Source organism: Heptranchias perlo, chromosome 18, assembly GCF_035084215.1.
Source record: "Heptranchias perlo isolate sHepPer1 chromosome 18, sHepPer1.hap1, whole genome shotgun sequence".
Classification (NCBI taxonomy): Eukaryota; Metazoa; Chordata; class Chondrichthyes; order Hexanchiformes; family Hexanchidae; genus Heptranchias; species Heptranchias perlo.
This window is the reverse complement of record NC_090342.1, coordinates 43389515-43411795: the sequence shown is the minus strand read 5'-3', so window position 1 is coordinate 43411795 and position 22281 is coordinate 43389515. Positions and strand designations below refer to the sequence as shown.

Sequence of the window (22281 nt, the reverse complement as noted above, 5' to 3'; positions counted from 1 at the left end):
AGACCATCATGGCTAAACACTTCCCTCCTCCAACCTCCACCCACCACCCCCCCCACTCATCCCCTCAGCCATGTAATCTCCTGGGAGAGGCAAAAGTACAGAGAAAAAACCCAGGGCCAATAAGGGAAAAAATACTCTGTAAAATTCCTCTCTGACCCCTTCAGGCGATCAAAACTAGTCCAGAAGATCACATGGACCAAGTCTATAAAGACACTTACCTTCTATATGATGTGATCTCTGCCCCAGTCAGGAACCGATCCAGCTCCTTCTTGAAGGCATAGAGACAAGGAGAAGAACCGCCTAACATCCAGTCTATTCCTACTCTTACATAGTTTATATAGTTTAAACTGTGGTATAGATGGTACTTATTTGGCATCTACAATCTCCATTGCAGTGTAGTGTATTAAATATTACTTTTGCTATGTAGCAAAAAATAAGAGTGCAACTCATTGAATTATGCATAGCAATTGTGTTAATGATTGTCACAGTAGCACACTAAAGATATTAACAAATTTCTCTGTCTTAATGAACAGCACAAATAACTTGAAATTGGCACAGAGTCTGGGTGACAATGGTAAGACTGATTCTTATTTGTTACTTTTTCTTACTTTAAATATGGTAAAGACTGAATTTAAAATTAATGCCCACCCGGTGGGTTTTGATGGATGTACTCAAACATTTCACGGTACATGATGATTCCTGTACTATTGAAGTTAGAAGGGGTGGGGTTTTGTCCGTAGAAGACAACAGGCCAGGGTTAATAGTGGAGATGTGGGTACAGTTAAGTATTCCAGAGTTTTACTTCAGTATTGATGCACAACCTTCCCTCAGGATGAGGTAAAGTTTGTGGTGGAATAGATAATGGAAGCAGCTGGCTTGAAATGCTTTCTTATGTTGTTAAATAGCACAGTGTTCACGTGTCACTTTTAATTGGCTCTATCCCATTAAAAGACAATCATTAAAAAAGGAACTGAACAATGTTTAAAAATTGCTCCTTTTCAATAGTTCATTTGAAAAGCTGTTTTGCAGTGTTCTGATTTGCGTGTAGTACCTTTGGAAAACTAGGGATTGGATGTTGAGGTTAGCATCAAAGGACTGATGAACTTATTAAAAATGATTGTAGAAAACAAGAAGGTTTGGGAAGGAAATGAAATTAAAGTTTTCATGTTTCCAGTGTCAGATGAAAAGTGATTCCACTCCTTCAACTGCCTTTGGCAAGGTTTTAATATGTTTTATGTAGCAATTGTTATGGCATGAATTCATATAACTCCAAATGCTCTCTCAAACAGAAAGAAGTAAATGCGAAAATGTGTTTAGATCAGTACAAATTATTTTATGGTTAACTACTTATTGAGAAGTTTCTTTCTTCACAATGAAAATCGTTAGCAAGATCGACCACTCACAAGTTAAATTGGTGAACTATTTCCTGCCAAAGATTAAATGGTCTAATTGCAACTTTTGTTTATAATTAACTAGTAAATCAGCATTATTGTTCCACTTGTTACCTTACAAACATGTTTTGCTGTAATTCAGACACTCTGAGAAAGCTTAATGCACAAGTTAGAACTGGTTTCAACTGGTTGCCCACAGGTTAATTTTGAGTCCCATTTTTGGAAGTGTTCCAGGACAAGGTGGATTGCACAAAGATGGTATAGACCTATACCATGTTTCCACTTTGCACTGCACTTGTGTTATTTGTGTTTTGTAGGATATGTGTATGTTTGAGTGAATAAAACAGTGAGTGCTGTCTGTGTTTGCTTCATTCCAGATCTGTGTTCTGGAAGTGAATTTCGGTGATACATTTTAGGCAAAGTAGACAACCTACCAATGCTTTCCTTATCAGCATTGCTTTCACCACCCTCACCCCCCAAATAAAAATGGTAACAGCTAAAATCACATGAAAGGCTTAAACTTGCTATCCCATTTCATTCTCCAGCTGGGGGTGTCTAGACGGCAGTTGTCTCGATACGTCCCTGTGATCTGCTGACAAGAAGTCAATATTGTATTTTTTTCCCTTTTCTGTGGTCTAACCCAACCCTGTTAAAGCAGTGAGTGTTGGGTACCGTGCCTAATTTTAGATAAGCATTCATTCAGTAGTCAGGCCAGTATTCATTCCCCTCATATTGATGAATTAAATGTACTTCAACCATTTTGGAATGTTAGCGTTGACTGACCTTTTTTTCAAATGTGCATGTTTTGGATATCATAAATCATTTAAATTCCAATTCTAGATAAAGTAATTGGGATGACAACTAGTACTTTGAGAAGGAAAGGACTGAACTTTACTGGCATTTATACAGCTCTGAGACCTTCCGTGGTGAGTAATAAAACAGAAACAAGACTTCTGACTTTTAATTATGGCTGGAAATTCCTCCTTGCATTGCATTAACCCATTGGCCATTGATGGTTTATATGCTCTTTGTTAAATAAATGGCTTGAAATTTCTATCCTATTTCATTCTCTAGCTAAGTCTGGATGACAGATGTCTCAATGGTTCTCTGAGCCAACATTGTATTTTTTTTGTTTTCTCCAAATCTTAGTATTCCTTGGTATCCCATTTGAGAATGTATTGATTCTCAGAAAGATTACTATGATGTTGGAACAATTAACTAACCATTAAGGTTAGTACAAAACTTAAGTACAAAACTATTAGCAGCAATAGTAAAATTATCAAAGTGTTCACAAGATGAATAAGAGTGAGGAGGGTCATTCAATCTTAGATCATCCATCTAAAAAAAACTGCAGTAGCCCAATCACAGCATCCAATGTCTCTTAAATGATTCCAAGATTGCTGCCTCCACTATTCCACCTGGAAGGCCTTTTCACATGCTGATTACTCTTTATGTAAAAAAATACTCAGCCCTAAAAGTTGTCATTTTGAACCTATACCCCTTGAAGCAGTGCTCCTTTCAAGGCTGAGGAGGCCAAGTTTCTGCAGTGTTTTCTTATAACTCAGTCCTCCAACACTGGGATTCAGCCTCACAATTGTTCTCTGCATCACCCACTGGGTTTGAATTCAAAATTGCTTTTATTTGTTACCAGTATCACATAGCATTGTGTTTCCAATGGAATCTATGTTGAAAGCATTGGAGCCCTTAATATAAGCTGCGAAGGCCTGCATGATATTTTTATCTATAAGTGAAAATTCTACAGCTATAACTTTCTTAACATGCTGTACAAATGTAGATCAGACTTCCTCCCCTCCCATTCACCCTCCCCTCCCCTCCCCACTCCCCTCCCCTCCCCTCCCCCCCCATTCCCCCTCCCCCCCCCCATTTCCCCTCCCCTCCCCCCCATTCCCTGTGACATCTAAGATCAGCATCCTTCCCGGTCTTGGTTCTTGATCCTAGTTTGAAACCACAATTGATTGCTGATTCATAGTGAATACAATGAGAGCTGAACATCATTGGGAGTGACCTTATTCCAGCTTCTAACCTGACAGCTCTCCATCAGGCTACCTTGTACCCCAGCATGTTTGGAAATGCTCCTCACAAATGGGAGAAATTCAAATTGAACCTCTGTTTCACAATTATGAGAGACATATGACAGATTAACATCCACAATATTGTTCCCTTCAATCACATAATCCACATAAATGTCTTGTTCCACTATCATAAATTTAGCACGTTTTTTCCCAGCCTTTTTTTCCCGATATTAACATTTAAAAATGATATTATAATGAGTGAGTGTAGCTTGTCGTTGCACTGTTCATTTTAACATTGATTCATCAAACACAGTCTATATAGTCAGCCACTCATGTTAACCTGTTCAGAGAGAGCGCAAGGACATGAAGTATAGAATGAAAAAAGTCTCCTTAGTTCTTCAAACTTGTTCCTTCCAAGAAACATGGACAATTTACTATATTATAGATTCTGGCCAATTTACTCAATCTCTGCAAATAATCACAGTGAAATTTCCAAGAAGATGAAACTCTGAAATTTCACTTTGACCCACAAAGATAATTGAGTGAACCTACATGTATCAATCTAATGTTGCACACTATATTTTTCAGCCATAACCAGTTCTATTCAACAACATCGTTAATAATGCCAGCAGCACAGGAACTACTGTATTCTGTATAGTGTCAGACCATCGACGTCTATACTTGCAATCTTTAATTGCATCCTGCACCAGAAACTCATCCAGTTGTTCATTGAAGGAATTAATCAGTATAGCACTAACTGCTTTTTACTGGAGTCTATCCACTCATCTCCCCTAATTTCATATCCCATTTGAGGCTTGTTAATATTGCACTCATGTCCCTAAGTTCTTCAATCCCAATCTGTTAAATAACCTGTTAAGATTTACATTATCTGCATGCTTCACAATTTTAAAGCTGGGCCATGTCGCCTCTCAATCTTTTCTCCAATGAAAGAAATTTCAGTTCTGTGAGTCTCTCTTCAGAATTTAAACTCATAATCATCCTTGCCATTCTTGTCTAAAATCTCCAATATGTCAATGTCCTTTTGATGATGAGGTGCCCAAAACAATATATAATAATATTGACAAGATAATTTTAGTGAATGGTCAATTCTAACTCCAAAATTCTTTCATTTTGCACCTTTGCTGATAGTTGTCCATTCGTTCTGTGCAGAAGTTTTATATTTCCTTCTCTAATATGCATTATTCTGCATTTACCTACATTAAATCCATCTTCAGTTCATCACTCTATCTATTTAATTTGTCCACTGATCTGCTTTACACTAATCGCACAGCTTCATGCGTTCGGTAAATTTTACCATGTTACTCAAAGTGGTCTCTTCTACAGTATACAATAGGCTTCTGTGGGACTCAAGATATTCCCTTGCACTCCAAACAGGCCCCTTATCTATTTATCTTCACAACCTGCTTCCTGCTGCTAAATTAGAGAGTTCACTGGTTCCAGGTTTTGCCTGTTCTTCCTGGCAAAGTTACCTAAAGTCTGTTTTCTTGCTGTATCATGAAGCCAGACTCTCAGGTCACATTATTTATGGTTACTCATTAGCTAAAATAAACCTGCTGTTGTGAAGTATTTTGAATGCAATTAATAATTCTGCTGTTGTTATCCACTTGTGATTTAATTCTACTTATGAACCTAAACAGCAACAGCCCAAATCACAGAACGTGAACTCACACCTCAGTAGGGCATGCTGCCAACTGAAATAGGAATTTCTAAATACAATGGGATTTTGTTGCACGTGACTGGTCTTGATAGTCAAAACCATTGGGCATGGCCAGACAGGCTGTATTGTGACTGACTACAGGTCCCATTCTCAAACATTTTGTGTTTTGCTGTGCTGCACATTGCTTTGGAGTAAAATATAAAACTTACTCTCGAGTGATTGTGACTCTGCCTCTAACTGCTTGTTACATTGAAAATAATGGTCGTGAATGATTTGAATTTGGACACAGACATCCCAATTTGGACCATTGTTTGCTGAGTGACACTATTTGACCATTGAGTGAAAGCAGACATTGTGGCCCTGATATTTATGGGGAGGCGGGGAGGAAACGGGAGCGCCTGTCAGCGGCCAGGAAACCCAGAAAAACGGGAAAAAAGGAGGTCCTGCTGAATTTAACGGCAGGATCTCATTAGAATCTTTTTTACTCACTTTCCTGCCCGTCAGCCGGCCAGATTGGGAACCTGGCTGGCTGCTGGGTGGGAAGGCCTGCTGTACAAGGCCACAGCTGGGGACCGAAGAGGAGGGAGGGAAGGAGAGAGAGATCGCGGGGGGTTGGTGGAGGGGGGGTCGTTGGCCTGTAAAAACTGTAGAGATGCAGGAAACTTCTTCATTCCACTAAATGCTTTTTTAAAGATTTCTTTACAAAAAAGGTCTTTTACCGTTTCACCTCTCAATACTAGCTGCTGCATGAATCCAAGTGGCTTAATGTGTGATATTATCGACTGGAGCTGCACAATGCAGAGAACTATTAAAGTTTGCTGCACAGAAAGGGGGCATTTGGCTCATCATGTCTGGACTGGCTCCATGCTAGAGCAATCCAAATCTAAACCAACTTCCCTGCATTCTCCCCATAGCTCTGTTACTTCCTCTGCTTCAAATATTTATCCGTTTTTCCCTTAAAACATTCAATGCTCTCAGCCTCAATCACTCCTTGTGGCAAAACGTTCCATGTTCCAACAAACCTCTATAAAGAAACTTCTCCTAATCTCTTCCTTCACTTTCTTAATGCCAATTTAAAATTGATGACCCCTCATCATTTACCCAACCAGAGGAAATAGTCTTTCCTTATTCACTCTACCAAAGCTCTATTAAATCATCTCAGTCTTCTCCGCTCAGGTGGAAGTATCTCAAGTTCTCTCCACATAACTATAGTTTCCTATTCCCACCATCATCTTGATGAATCCACGCTGTATACTCCCTATGGTGCTTTTTATAATGTGGCACCCAAAACTGCACACAGTACTCTAACTGTGGCCTGAGCATGTTTTGTATAAATTTATTAATACTTCTTTAATCTTGCACTCTATGCTCCAATTTATTGTCCTCTTTTGTTGTTTTGTCGACCTGAACTTGCACTTTCGGGGAATTATGTATTGGAACCCCTGGGACTCTCTGTTCATCCAGACCCTTCAGTATCTTTCCATGGAGTAAGCTCCCATTCCTTGTTTTTCTCTCAAAGTGTATTTCCACCTATGTGTCCACTCTGCTAACCTGTCTATGTCTTCTTGAAGTTTTATACAATCCTCCAGTTTGCCAAACTTCCTGCATTTGTGTCATCAACAAATGTACAGATTGTATTCCCCATGCCCAGGTCCCAATCATATATGGGGAGCCTTGCTTTGGAGTATAGGTCAGAGAGTTGATTTTATAGAATTGCAGTGCTATCTATAACCTGTGCTCCCTTCAAATGGGGCTCCTCACTGCAAGTATGGGATAGAATATTTTACCTTCATATGACATCTGTAGTACTTCAATTATGATCTTTAAACCAAGTAAACATGAAATGGATTCATTTTAACATCTGAATTAATCGTCTGTGTTTTTATGGGTGAAGATAATTGAGGGAAGGTTGTTTGGGTTTAGTCCACATTGCGCAATAATCAACTCTCCATGTTAGCAACACATTTGGACTCAATTAAACAAAAGCAAGACTGCACAAATCTTGGGTTTTATTCTCCATTGATGGCATGGACTGAAAAATGGGAAAAATACATTGAGATCAGAAAAAAAAATCAGGAATAATTTCCTCAAGTCAGTGGTCTAGTTTGAAGAGAAGTTTGACTGAGTTGCAATAGGTGAATTTTTACACAGTGGATTTCTGGAATTCAGCAGAGTTGAATAAACTGACTGGTACTCACTGGTGCAAATTCCTGACTTCCATTTGTAAAAGATGGTCTCCTATACCTGCATTTTTAGTTTGTGCATTGTAAGATTTAATCAATGAAGCTTTCTTATTAACTTGACTTGGTCATCAGTCACAAAAAATATGGAATAGTTTCTTCAGTTTATTCAAATAGTATTGTTAAATAAGTAACCACATTACTGTAGTGGAACAATCTGTAATCTTTTAAAGGATTCACAGCAGAATGCTCTCAAATCCATATCCGGTACAAGTGAAAATAACTCTGGTTTGATAGCTGAAATGTAACGTGTTAGACCAGCAATGTACTTTGAGACCAATACATGATATTATAATTGTACTTTGAAAAGAGCTGACGTGTCCTCAGTGGGTGGGTGGAAGATCAATTTGAGCACTTGCTTGAACCTGGAAACTGTTGGGCCTGGGCACTTCAGTTAATACTGGAACAAATGGACACAGATGGCCCAAATCCAAAAACTTCAGGTCCCTAATAATCTGACTCTCCGATTTACCAGTCTGAAAAACAAAAATATTCACATGCAAGCCATCCAATATGCAGCTGAATTGAAATCTGAAGTTGGTCTTTTCTGGCTCCTCTTAATAGTATCTGCTTTATCATTCTATGTTTTCATCTATGCAATCACCATTGTGATTTCTCCAACAACAAACTATTTTCTTTCAACAATTGACTGATAAAAGATCCTGGCCCAATGATGGCAGGACCTCAACTCTTACTCTAATGTGAGGTCAACTCATTAGAATATCATTGCTTTGCTCCCAGCACACAGTGCCATAATACACTGGGATTACACCAGGTTCAAGGGGTCACTGTTAAAGCTGTCCTGCTACTGAAGAGAGGGAGAAATGGCTGTGGTAAAGGCCTCATATTAGAACAGCTCCATTGACTGATGCAACTTTGGAAGTCCTTTCTGATGCAGAGAGCCATTGTCCACCGAAGGCCAATGCCACAGCAGTGTAGCAGGATGGGACTGAAAAAGTGAATACTGAACCTGGGAGTAGGTGAGGAAGAAATTTGCTGCCTTAAGAAGGTTGACAAGGCAAGTATGCTCACATTTTGTTTAATTTTACAATGTTGCTGTACAATTCATCTTAAAAACACTTCAGTGTAAGCTTGGTACAGCGTTACAGAGCGTTACACCATTGTTGCATTTATTTTTCAAATGTTTCACCAGGACACTCTGCATTACTGCCATGATGGTGCTTTTGAGCTGCGAGCCATGAAATGTGGCCAGCACAAAGTACCTGCATTCTACATATTCACAGACTGGAATAAGATGGCTGCTGGACTTGGCATATGGGTGACAAACATCTTCTCCCTTATGCCTTCTTCCACACATGTTACTTTTCTATCTGCTTGCTGGATAAATTTGCACATATTAAGAGTGGGAGGCGGGGTGGGGGGGTAGGGGGTGGGTTTAGTAATCTAATCTAGGACTCTTAACTCCTCACAAGGAAAAGGCCCTGGAGATTCCGGGTCTGGAGGAAAAGGACAGAGTTGAGGAGAGGGAGGTCGGAAGTCTTCCCCACACTCATGGCTAGTATCATCCTTTGTTTTGCATCCTTTCTTTCCTTACTTAATCATTCACTCCTTGACACGTAGACATACAGTACAATGCTGCAGTAATACACACTACTAGAATGTCTTGCCCTGTAAGCTCCGTGTCAAGGGGTGACTTACTGTCAGCACTCTAACATATGTTCTTCTTTTGCCCCTCCAGGTGCCCAAGAGCAAAAGATGGCAGAGCTCAATTTGCAAACTCAGCCTACCACCTCACAGCACCTTACAATAGCAAGCATGAGCTCAGATATATCCACTCTGCAGGGATCAGTTAGTAAGTTGCAGAAGGTAGTACTTGGCAAAGCACAGAGCAAGAGTAAGGAGGAGCAAATGCAGATGGAATTGGAGCAGGATAACCTGGTGGCTGGAAGGTCTGCTTGAGGGCTTCTTCAGCTGCTAAGTTCAGGGAACCAGCCTGCACAAGGCCTGCCTACAAATGCATTTTAGGGGTTCAGCAATTGCAATTCATGCAGTTATTTGAGAGTGTGCCCAACAACCTGCACAGTTTAGAGGCATCTATGGAGGAATCTACAACTCACTTCTATGTAGTACTGGATGACTGCCTGACAGAGTTGCAGATCACTAGGGAGAGCACGGCCACTACAGGCCCTACTCCAGCGAGCTCATTGCTGCCCATTTTCTGCTGCTACACAGATCCCTGGCTATGCTGAGGGGCTGACCAGCAGCAGAGCTGGCGCAGATGACAGAGACACCACATCTGTAGCATGCAGCCGCCTCCCTCAAAAGACTGCAGACGTATCAGATTGCATATAAGCCCAGGCAACCACTGCATCAATCCCCATGGCAGCGGTAGTTGCAGGGACATCCACTGATCTAGCACCAGGAGATACTGGGCCACCTCCATCTCTAGATGCAGACACTGATACGCAGTTGTCATCCACCTCATTTCCTCCTCCCAATGGTGAAACACTTAGAAGGAGTGAATGGTTAGGCTGTAAAAGACATGCAAAGGGGAACACCATACTGAACACATCTACACCACAACTGGGGTAAAAAGAAAATGGTTTAAGTGGTCCTGTATTGTTGTGACACTTGATTTGGAATAGGCCAGAATAAGATAGTTGGGGAGAAATGGTGTTGTATTCATGAGTCCTGAGGTAAGCCTATGGACCATGGCAGTAATGGTTTATTCAGCCAAAGTAATGCATAGGTGCAGATGACTGGCGCATAAGTGAGTGGGTCGTCTGTTAGGCTCACCGGTTGCTACTGCCTGTCTTTAAATTGCTTCATCAGACATTCTCTTTTTACTGTTTCAGGTTATTAGAAGGACGACCGATGCAGCGATTCAAACTGGACGCCGATTAATGGGCACGGTTTCAACCAGTTCTGTTCCATACCCGCCCCTGAATGTAACGAACGGCACAAACACGTGCATTCTCTTTCATGCTGCCAGTCTGCAACTAACAGTCAATGGAACATTAATCGACTTGACCAATGAAACCTTTATTTCCAATTCAGTCGACTCCAGTAGCTCCATATGTTCAACCACTAATACCACGTAAGTTGAAGAAATCGCAATACTAAATGTAGATACCAGCTTCTTTAGGCTTGGCAGCTGATTTTTTTTCAAACATTTTGCAATGTAAGGCCGTATATGGTTTGCAAACCCTGTTGCTGATTGACTTTGTAACATGTGTCTGAGGCTTATTTTCAGCAGAGTGGATGTGAAGTTGTAGCAGCTTATGATGTAACTAGGTGTGTGGGGCGGGGGGGAGCTGGGGAAGATTCATTTTATTTTTCACCTTGTATTTTGCTAAAACCTCTAAGGTGTGTGAGCTCTTCCTCTATATTTAGAGCTCATATCAATGTGGTCAAACGAGCAACTTATTTATTGTATGTAGGGTATTTGTGATGTGACATCAGTGAATACAAGAGATAAGTCTGTATAACAACAACAACTTGCATTTATATAGTGCCTTTAACATAGTAAAATGTCCCAAAGCACTTTACAGGAACGCTTTCAAACAAAATTTGACACCGAGCCACATAAGGAGATATTAGGACAGGTGACCAAAAGCTTGGTCAATTCAAGCATTGACTTCAATTCAAGCAATTGGTCAATAATTCAAGCATTGGGATCATGTCACCAGCAGAATGATAACTTTTAGATGAGGTGCAATGGTTATTCACTCTGGGGTAGATAGTGCAGTCCTAGCACAGTGGCACCTGTGCATCAAGCACAGTGCACACTTGTAGAGCAACAGGCTGAGCTTGTGCTATAATGTGAGGGCAGCTAATTATATACCTGATGCTCCTAGTGCACAGAGCATGATGCACTGGGAGTGTTACAGGATGAAGTTCTAATTAATGGGTGCCAGCAGCGCTTAAAGGGTCACTGGTCACCCTTAAAAGCTGTCCTGCAACAAAGGGGGGAAAATGCCTGGAGGCAGACGATGGAGAGAACTGCCCCAGTTAGTTTGACGGGTTTAGAGGTCCTGCTGCAGGATATTCTACAGAGAGGTGATTGTTTTGGAAGTGAGGGCCACCTTGCAACAAAGAGCAGCATGGATGCAAGTGAGCGAACAAGTCTCACCCATACTCAGAACTTGGGAATAAATGAGGAACAAATTGTTGACATATACAAGGTTGCCAAGTGTGGTAATATGTGCATTGCATTTACAATGTTGGTTTACAATGCATCTTAACTGCATTTTACTCTGAACTTGGTGCACTATCACAGCAACCATGCGCTGTACTTTGCCAACTGTTTATCTTTCCAATTGCACAGGAATACTTACGTTCTTCCTGGGAACTGTGCAATGTTGCCTTGTCAGTGTCATTGCTGCACCCTCCCAGTGCTGCACTGAAGTGTCGACCTAGATTTTATGTTCTCAAGTCCCGGAGTAAAGATTGAATCCATATAACTGTTGGAGTATTACTTTTCAATAACAATTTTATTCTAAGTTCCCCAAATTTGTTGATTTTGTAGGACATTAGTCATTTCAGAGTTATCCAAACTGAGCTTTTCTTGTGTTTTCAAATTTGGGCAAAGATCTCTGAATTTCAATTTTAAAACTTGCTTTAATAAAAACACTTTATAAATCTCATCTTTTCATGTACTTTACATTAGGTTATCCCTCAAGTATTCACTACGAAAAAATCCAAGTATCAGCGTTAACACTCTGGAAATCAGGTAAGCCTGTACCATTTCTCTAAAGCGGCTTTTAAATTGTTCTTTTAATTCACACTCTGGCTCCTGACATTTATGTTGTTACATTTGTTTTCCCTGGTTCAGTGGCAGATTTAGAGACCTAGTGATATTGGTGAATCTGGACAGCAGGGGCCAACTGAGAAAAGGTGCATGTCCCAAAAACAGGGGAGCAGGTTTCAACAGGCAGGAGGCATGGAGCATGCTGATTGCCACGATGAAAGATGCTGAGTGGGAGGTGTGGCCTGAACGTCAAATATGAGAAGTGACCGGTGGACTCGGGTCAAAGTCATTAGGATTGCTACCCACTCAAGGCAGAGAAATAAAGGCCCAGATTTTGCTGTAGCAGGGCATCTAATGTCATCTGCTGTCAGTTAGACTTGCCCTTGCACGTTTAGGTTCTTAAATTTTTGGTGTGCCAAGTTGCTGAAGGTGCGAGCTGATAATGGGGCAGCGAGGGCAACAGGGCATCTGGGACCTGAGTGAACGGGGTAAGCAACTGGGTATCTCCTTAACCAGTCAGATTGAAGGATTGAGAAATGAACAGCGCAGAGACTAAGAAGGAAGTGTAAATTAGAGTGGGTGAATTCAATGTCAAATCAGGTACAGAAAGAGAAATAAAGAGAGGGAGAAAAAGATTGGATTAAGAGAGAGAGTGAAAGAGACAGAAAGAAAACGTTTTTAAAAATTATTTATAATTTTATGTTTGTAAATCTCCAACAACAGTTAATACCTGAAGGAATCAGACTCTACACTTGTAATAGTTAATTTTCAGTGCCAGAGGTTGATTGGCATAACTAACACTTATCACGTCGTTAAAAGGGTACTTACTCTTGAAATGACAAGACTTAACTTTCCGGGGCGAATTTAGTTTGTATCTAATGCGCAAATACAGCAACTTCACGCCATTCAATGCATTTCAAAGATGAGGCAGACAGCGATGGAGTGGTGCAAGTCGGACAGCAACTTTTAGATATTGGCATTTAAACATGCATCTGCTCCTCGCCTGAAGATGCTGTAGCACTTATGCATAAATAATGGTGAGCGCCATTAGCCTCACTGTTACTTTGACAGCAAATTCTGGCCCAGCATTTTTGTGGAGGCCTTTGGCAGTAGGCAATCAGTCGAGTGAGCAGCAAGTGATCAAACTGGAGACAGTCTGAGGGGAACGAGGCTAGAAGCTTTTGGAACCAGAGGTGGGAGAGGGGGGAATAAAAAGAAATAATCTTGAGGACGGAGACTGAGCTTGAGACACCACCCACAGTCTAAAGGACACCTCTGGAGCAGTAGGAAGGGTGGACAGGTTAGAAAAGGGCTGCCTTGAGACCTGAGGCTGCTGACTGCATCAGCGGCCACAGCACCATTAAATAACAGGGAGCTGCCGCTCAAAGCAGCAAGAAGCGATTTTTAAATCAAAAAAAAAATTATTTTCTGGGGGAGAAAATAAAGGATTGTTTGATATTATCTGACACTGCAGCACCTCCACTGGTGGGAATGCACAATTATAGGGTGAGAATTTTACAAGGGCATTTCCCATTATAAATGTGAACATAGGAATTTATTATGTAAGAAATTAATAAAAAGTGTGTTCAGATGCAAGATGTTTAATATATTGCTAGTTGACCTCCCATGATGCACATGGGTCATCAAGACCAAATGTAATCTTTAAGTGCAGTGGGGCTAAAGGGCAGGAGATAATGGGACCAAGGCTTGCAGACATAATTCAATCCCAATTTTAAAGTCACACAATTTATCCTTATTTTTACATAATACATTTATTTTATATCATCACTATTTAATATCATGGCATTTGCACACAATGGGCTCAATTTTAAAATCAAATTGCGGGGGCAATTAAAGCCGGCGGGATGATAGTTAAAGAACCAAATGTATCTCGTTGAGGAATTTAAGGTACTTTATTTCTGACATAATAGATAGTTAAAACGATTTTAAACTTACCTGGGCGGCTTTCCCATAGCTTCTGATTCATGCCTGGTGAAACCAGGAGCGAAGGATCGGATCAGGCAAAAATAAACAAAATAAACTAAATAAAAAACCATTGCACAAAGTTAAAAAACAAAATAAACCTGCCTTTCCACCCTGTTCTGATGTCCGATGTCTCTCCCTCCGACGTCCTTCTCCACCCCCACCCCCCCACGATGTCCCTCTCCAATCTCCCACCCCCCCCCCCACGATGTCCCTCTCCAATCTCCCCCCTCCCCCCCCCCAATGTCCGTCTCCGATCTTCCACTCTCCCCTCCGATTTTCCACTCTCCCCCACCCCGATCTTCCACTCCCCCCACCCCCATCTTCAGTGTCCTCCACTCTCTGTTCCAGCGCCGGATGACGCCTTGCTCTCTCTCTTCCCCCCCCCCCCCCCCCCCGCCTCTGCATTGCAGCTCCTGCCGGCAGCCAGTCTGTCAGTCAGGCTGGCTGCCGGGCTTCAAACCCGGAATGAACTTTAATCACCATCAATTACATCGCAATCGCATCGGAAAAGGTAAGTTTTTTTAATTTGGGTTTGCCACGCGTACCTTCACCCCCCCCCCCGCCCCACTGCCAACTCACCACCATTTCAAAATTGTGCCCATTAAGTCGAATGTGGTCCTTCCTTATCTGTTGCTTACGACTTTTTGTTTCTATTCCTCTCTGTCTCTCCTCATTTGCTTCTGTCTCTATCTTTCATTTAGGCTTCTCTTGCCTTAATCACCTTTTTTGCTCTCTCTGTCCTTTTCTTCTTTTCTTTGTTTTCAGGTAGGAAATGGTGGGGGTCGTATGGCGTGATATGGCGGGAAGGGAACTACCAATGGCTGTAGGTTGCAATGGGGGTGGGGGCTGCAGGGAAAATGTGGCCTTGAGTGGCTCCTTTCCTATCCCCTCCCTCAGTCACTCATGCTTCCCCCATCTCTCGTTCCCAATGCGACCCCAACTTTTCATTCCCTTTCTTACTACCCCCTCAATCCCAACCCTACCTCTTTGATTGACTACCTGAATCCCTGTATCCTCCAGTCCTCCTTGTTCTACTGTCACCCATCTCATCCTTAACCCTCCATCCACTCGATCCCCCCAAGGGAAGGTGGCAAGATGCCAGAAACCCACTCATCCTCAATCAATTTTCCTTCTCCCCTTCACCTCTTATACTTCCATCCTGTTTCCCTCAAAGAAGCTGTTTGCTTTCAAAATTCAACTTTTTTTTTCATATCAGATTTCAATAAGGAGAAAAAACTGCGTGTTTGCTTTTCTCTCAGTGTCTTTACTCAGAGTGTTAAATACTTGCTAAGATCTACTAGGAAATATAATTGAACCAAAGACATTATGGGAGTTCATGATACAGTTGTATAGTAGGCTGGGTAAATTGAAATACTAGAAGCACAATCTTGGGCCGAATGGCTTTTTCTCACCCTGATGTTTTCTTATATGTGCTTAATTTCTTCACTGTTTTGGTTTTCGTTGCCATTTGAAGAAAATCTGTCATGCGGGCCTGAAGGTTTTATCAATTCAATAATATTGCATCTGTGACATTAACAAGTTATTTTTGATGGTGTGTTACAGGAAAACTAAATTCTTTTGAACATATAATAATTTAACAAACAATAAGGTGTTGTAAAGAAATAATTGATGTGCATTTTGTTTTCCTTCAAAGGTTTCTAATGAGGAACAATTTCTACACTGGATCTGCTAGAAACTGGTTCACTTTGGATTTTGTTGAAATTGTGCAGGATAAGCTAAGCGTCGCAATGTTTAATGTGTCCAGTATCTCAGCACCACAGGAGTATTCTTTCCACTGTCAGTTGGTAGGAACCAGCAAGCTCTATGGTGCAACATTTATTGCAGCTAACAAGGCAGCCCAAGCCTGGAGCATCACCATTTCTGAGTTTCAGGTAAATAGGTGACATTGAAAGAAGCATTAGTGCAACCCTATTTATTATGAGCAAGTGCAATTGTTGATTGGTGATGGATATGAGAAATTGGAAAATGGTTGATTTTGTAACACTGCCAATCCTTGCAAAATTCACACCCCCTTCTAAAAAAATAATAAATTGACCTGGAATCCTAATGATTTTTACATTCTCATTATGTTGAGGATATTTGGAATCTCTGGCATGCAAGCTTGCCACTTAAATAATTTCCATGGGCCGTAACTGATTTTCAGGTTAAAGACCATGTTTTTGTTTCTTTTTCCTTTGCCTCTGTTTAATTCTTTCCTATATTGTACTGAGATGCGATGTGTATGGAATTAATTAAAAGAAAACTTTTTTTGAACATGGCTCCACTGTACAAAAGCATGTGTTAAATAAGCAAAACTTATCTGTTGGCAAGTGGTGGCAATTTTCCGAAGTGAACTGACTTTCAATATCTGAAGCAGCATCTGATTTAGGTGCAAGGGCTGATTTCGCTGAACGTATTTACATATCGAATTAAGATTCCAGATTTGCAGTTCACTTCCATTTCTGTACACTTCCCTGCATTCCTTTTCAGAACTCCCACCGCTTTGAGAGTTGTGGTCTCTGATCTCCCCCCACCTCCGAGAAATCAGAGGTGATCAATTCTTTATAATCTCAAACAAGAGCAGAAAATGCTGGAAACACTCAGCAATTTGGGCAGCATCTGTAATCCTGGAGGATAAGCAACCCTGCCACACAAGAGCTGAAGGATGGGGATTTAAACACCATTTTGTTAATTGTATCCATGTGATTTATATCAATTAATGTTAATTGTATTCAGGTGGTTTGTATCAATTGGGGCTCTTGTCTCCATATAGAAGAGAGCTAATCTAGGATGTGGTGTGGGTAATGTGGAGCTCTGTGAATAAAGGGTTGGAAGCAACTGAAGACCAGGCTCTAGTATTTTATCCTTCACCATTGAGCTATCCAGCTTGTAATATATTTCACCCTCCACTTCAATGAAAAATGACAGGGAGAAAAAATGTATTCAAAGGGGGGAAAGAAAGGCCAGCAATGGTTTTCACCACCTCATTCTCAAAATGACCTGATAATTCCCTCACAGGTAGGCTACAGACTTAGGAAAAGATTAAGCGATAGTCGGGGAGGAGGGGAGGCAAATGGAAAAATGAACTGATTGGAATAGTAAAGTTACCACAAATACTTACCTAAAATGGCTACTGCTGCAGTCAAAATACAAACAGCTGTTATTTGGGAAGTTTACTGCCTTTGCTTCAGTGCAGGCTAACTTGCTAGTGTAAACCCACCCCTGTATGCTGGAAACACTGATCCCCATCACCAGCCAGGCCACACCCCCAGCCCCTGTATGCACCCCTGTAAACCGGCCCAGCTTTAATCCTTCAAACAGACCACAATACTGACACCATAATCCACTTGCATGATAGTATTACAGATCTTCCAGTCAGTAAGTCTCCTCCTCCTCATCCATCACTAGGTGGTGAGTTACAGGCTTCTCTTCCCCCATTTAATGCTGGCACTCTTCCCCACCCCCCAGTTAAAGCTGACGCTCTTCCCCACCCCCCAGTGAATGCTGGCACTCTGCCTCCCCCCCCGCCCCCTCCCCCCCAGTTAATCCTGGCACACTTCCCCCAGTTAATGCTGGCACACTTCCCCCAGTTAATGCTGGCACTCTTCCCCACCCCCCAGTTAATGCTGGCACTCTTCCCCACCCCCCCAGTTAAAGTTGACACTCTTCCCCACCCCCCCAGTTAAAGCTGACACTCTTCCCCACCCCCCAGTGAATGCTGGCACTCTGCCTCCCCCCCCCCCCGCCCCCTCCCCCCCAGTTAATGCTGACACTCTTCCCCCCTCACACTTAGTTAATTTGGGCACTCTTTCCCCTCCCCCCTCAGCTAATGCAGACTCTCTTCCTCCCAAGTTAAAGCTTGTATTCTTCCTGTGTAAACCAGCCTGATAGTTTCACGAGTCCTCCACAATCGATAAATCTCCTACTCCTCGTCCATCACCAGGTGGTGAGTGACAGGCCGCTCTGTTTGCACCGCTTGATTATGTTAAATTACAATTGCGCTGTATAATCGGCATGCTCGTGCTGCTTACTGGCCCACTCACTTGTACTGAATCAGCACTGCAGAGGACTGGCCTCCACGCCCACACATCAAAGCAATGCCTCCTCTTGCTGGTGCACTGGCGCTGCCCATCACCTGTACTTCCCTATTTTCTCCTGGGTTGCTCGCAGCACTGCCCAGGCCATCAGTCCTTAATTGTGGGAAACTCCCGGACAATTCGGGAGGGTTGGCAACCCTAATTCTTGCCCAATCTGCTATGTTTAGCCTCCAGAACAGGGACAATGTATTATTGGCCTGTAGGGGCTGAGAAGTTCATTCGTATGTGGCCAAAACCCAAAATGGCAACCTGATGGCCAGGTCCCAACAGCACAAACCATTTATACTTGGCACTGTCCACAGTTTCAGTTGGAGGCAGCAGCTAAATCTTCATTCCATGACAGTTTTGCTGCGTTGGGTGATTTATACCCCTGAGTTGCCTTGAAAGGCACTCTCACTTTAGGTAATATGAGAGGACAATATAGATCAGGTTTCATCACTGCCAGTGAACAGACTGATCAGATTTCAGTGTTTGTCCTTTGTTACCTTGAGAAACTGTAAACAAGCTGCCCTGAATGATGACCCTTTAACCACCCTCAACAAAAAGTGAAATAATGCTATTCGTATACCTGCTGGTGTATTACTGACACTATCACAATGATGTGAGCAGGAGTCACCATTACACTGCCCCCTATGGAGTAGGAAATGGCAACTGCATACATTCTGACCCATGAGTGAAGCACAGCTTAGTGGTGTTGGACTGTAGTTGGTTTTTGGTGATTGAGAAGAACCGAAGACCTAGCTCTTCATAATTAAAGAAAGAACTTGCTCTTATAATGCATTCCACAACCTCTGGACTTCTTGAAATGTAGTCACTGTTGTAATCGCGGAAGCTAATTTGTGCACAGCATGATCCCACTAACAGCAATGAGATAAATGACAAGATGATCTGTTTCTTTTAGTGGTGTTGGTTGAGTGATAAATGTTGGCCAGGACACCTTCCCTGCTCCTCTTTGAATAGTGCCGTAGGATCTTTCACGTCCACCTGAGATAGAAATGGGACCTCATTTTAACATCTCATTGGAAAGACAGCATCTCCGACATTGCAGCACTCCCTCAGTACTGCACTGATTATTTGCTTAAATCTCTGGATTAAGGCTTGAACCCACAGCCTTCTGGCTCTGGGTTGAGAGTGCTACCACTGATCCGAGGCTGACACCTAAATTGGTCAAAATTGAAGCTAATTCTGTGAAAGACCAACTCCTAAGTGTTATTTTGCTTACACAGTGCAGGTCTGCACCAGCAGGTTTGTAAAGCACTTCTGGGATTAGTGTACTGAAAAGCTCAGTGTTGCACTGACACCAGTGCATTGTAAAGGCTGCATACATTATACTTTTTGTGTACAACCATCTTGGACACTAAAATTGATGGTCTCTTCATAGACAATAGTTACTTCCTGTTAGCAGGCTGATGTTAGAGTGACATTGGACTCTCGGGTGCACTATAAGATGACATGTATCATTATGCATCCAATTAAGCCTAAAGTAGGTTATGGAAAGACCTTAAACGAGGTCTCGTCTGAATCAAGCTTCCAAGCTAATTTACCTGTTTCAATTGCACAATGCAAGAATTGTTGCAGAAGCCAGACAAAACCTTTATTCACCAAACTTAATCTTGATTAAAATACTAAACTATTCTTATGTCCTTTTGCCTCAACAGATTCAAGGTTTCAATGTGGAGAACAACCTATTTGCTTATGCAAGTGACTGTACCTCATTCTTCACTCATGCAATCTGGATGGCCCTAGTGACATCGCTGGTTCTTTTGTGCATCCTTACCTATGGCATCCACATGATCATGCAGCTGACAACTAATGACCGTTTTGATGATCCCAAAGGCCAGGCTCTAATAGTTCCCCAGACTGACTAAGTTTGTGTTACTTGAGCTGAATCCACTAAATCTTCTTTAATTGTCTTTTACATTAGCTGAATCAAATTTACGCAACATAGTATTTTACAGATTTCACATGAGGTTAGTTATAATTTTAGAGCATTAGACCTCCAAATCCCATTCTGAGCTGATATTTATGCTGGAACTTCCAGCAGTTGATGGGGAAAATTGACCAGAGGAAACACCATCCAAAATGCTCAATCGCAACAGTTTTTGGACTACCACAGAGTAGGAATAAGAACAGCCACAAAAATGTTCACAGGTAGGGCTCTCCTGACCTTTTGACAGAGGAAAATAGTTTGGAGGCAAGAAAGTCGGGAGGAGATGGGGGATAAAATTACAAGAGCAAATATAGATGAAATGTCTCCGGTTGAAGCTAATTTGGGTCTGTAGTCAAGATGACAGTCTGAGGAACATGACATATCATGTTCCATCATTAAATAGGAGATAGGGAAAACAAACTGCATAACTCCAAAGTACTGCCCCCCACCCCAACCCACCTGTTTTCCCATTTAAAATCGTGGCCCTGGAGTGGATTGGCTTATTAAATAAATTCTAGTGGAGCCATAAATCAGTCAACATACCACATGTATAATTTAATCACTATTATTAGCAGACGCACAATGTTAGCACTGTCTTTGCACCCTTGGGATTTGGTTTCAAATCCAGTGCAGACAGGTGAAATTAAAATTCCATTCTGCAATGGTCTTAAGCACCATCAAATTTTGGCAGGTAAAATCCAGTTACCAACAAATGAGATTTAATTGCCCAAGACTACTCTGAGTCTATATTACTGCACTTCCACATTATTGGAGGTGGTCAATAATGCAGAAACCAGTGAAACAGAGTGTGGGAGGTTGACATTCAGTGCTGCAGGAGGGAGTGCTCTTCTATATTTAGTGGTTAATGGTCAGTCCAAGTATCTGAATCCTTAGATTGTGTTTGATTGGACCTATTTTAGATGCATTGCGCTGGTGTCACTGAGCCAGGTAGAATGATTTGTTCTCTAATGTTCTTGTCACCTTGGCAAGCACTCTTCAAAAAATGTATCTTGGTCAAATCATCTATTTGTCCTCCAAGTAAGAATGGTGAAATGTGTAAATGCGAGTGCTGTGTGGTTAATTTCTTTATGCAAGTTTAAATTTAGATTATGTATTTAAATAAAAACAATTTTAATCGAGTGGCTAATATTAGACTTTCAGTGCAGGTAAGGAGTGCTTTAACGTAGTATGGGGTGGAATGCTAGCCAAGCACCAGATGGATTTAATTTTAATAATGATTTTTGAGGCTATTTGGCATATTACAATGTAGATTCAATTGGAGCATTGCACAGCAAGATTCTTTTCTTAAAATTTTGATTGGAATTAAAAGCTTAATTGTCAATGCTGGCTCCAATCTCTGAAGTATCTACCTGCAATCCAGCATCTTATATATGTGAGACTAAACTGTTACAGATTTGAAGTGGAGAGAGCCATTGGCTGTATAATGCTATCCAGAGCAACCTGAGGTAAATTCATCGCTAAACTCTCCCTAAACACAAGTGGAACAGGTGGCACATACTGCATTTGCCAGTCTGATGTTTCTTTGTTTGTGAAGTTGACACAACAATCTGTTGGCAGAATGCTGGTACATTACACTTGTCAATCCGACCGCAAAATTAGACACAAAGATTCCAATTCACTGCCTTTTTACGTGATCGTTTAGTAATGTGGAGTGTAAGACTACATTTAGTAATTAAAAATGATGACAATTTGTAACTTTATTTTTCTGTTCTATCATAATTTTTTTAATTCACTGGCATATGGAGCTAAGATGGTGTTTGTTTTACAATTCTTATATAAATATAAACCATATATGAAGGAGCCTTAATGCCTCTGTGACCACTGCACAAAGTTGTTGGTGGGGGAGTGGTGGGGGTGGGAATTAGGCTGCACTAAATTTTACTTCCCTCAAATACGTAACTTTCTCTCTATCTCTGCAGCCATTTTTGAAAGAGAATTGTCCCTCCAGGCCCTCTTGTCCATCATCTGTCATCATTTGTGCCAGGAGTAAACCAGAGGGTGGGCCCACATACTAGTCTGTCCTGACTAAGGACTGGGCTGTAAAAGAGTGGTAAAACTCAATGCAAGTTCAATCTCATGCTTCTGTAGGGAAAATTAGAATTTGTGCTGAAGGAATTGGAGGTTGGAACATACTCAGAATGCCATGTCAACTAATGATTATGTTTTGCTCAGTAATAAATGTTTTGGCTGGTAA

At 41.5% G+C, this 22281-nt stretch overlaps 1 protein-coding gene across 2 annotated transcripts in view; it reads left to right on the top strand.

Annotated features, from left to right (window-relative positions):
* Positions 1-22281, top strand: part of LOC137334814 (V-type proton ATPase subunit S1-like) — a 48089-nt gene extending 25808 nt beyond the window's left edge. For both annotated transcript variants that reach the window (XM_067999808.1, XM_067999809.1), the window contains 6 exons: positions 534-574; positions 2232-2317; positions 10159-10400; positions 11973-12035; positions 15694-15931; positions 19795-22281. In XM_067999808.1, the coding sequence (XP_067855909.1) occupies positions 534-574; positions 2232-2317; positions 10159-10400; positions 11973-12035; positions 15694-15931; positions 19795-20004 (880 nt within the window). In that variant the 3' untranslated portion in view covers positions 20005-22281. The remainder of the gene's footprint in view (positions 1-533; positions 575-2231; positions 2318-10158; positions 10401-11972; positions 12036-15693; positions 15932-19794) is intronic.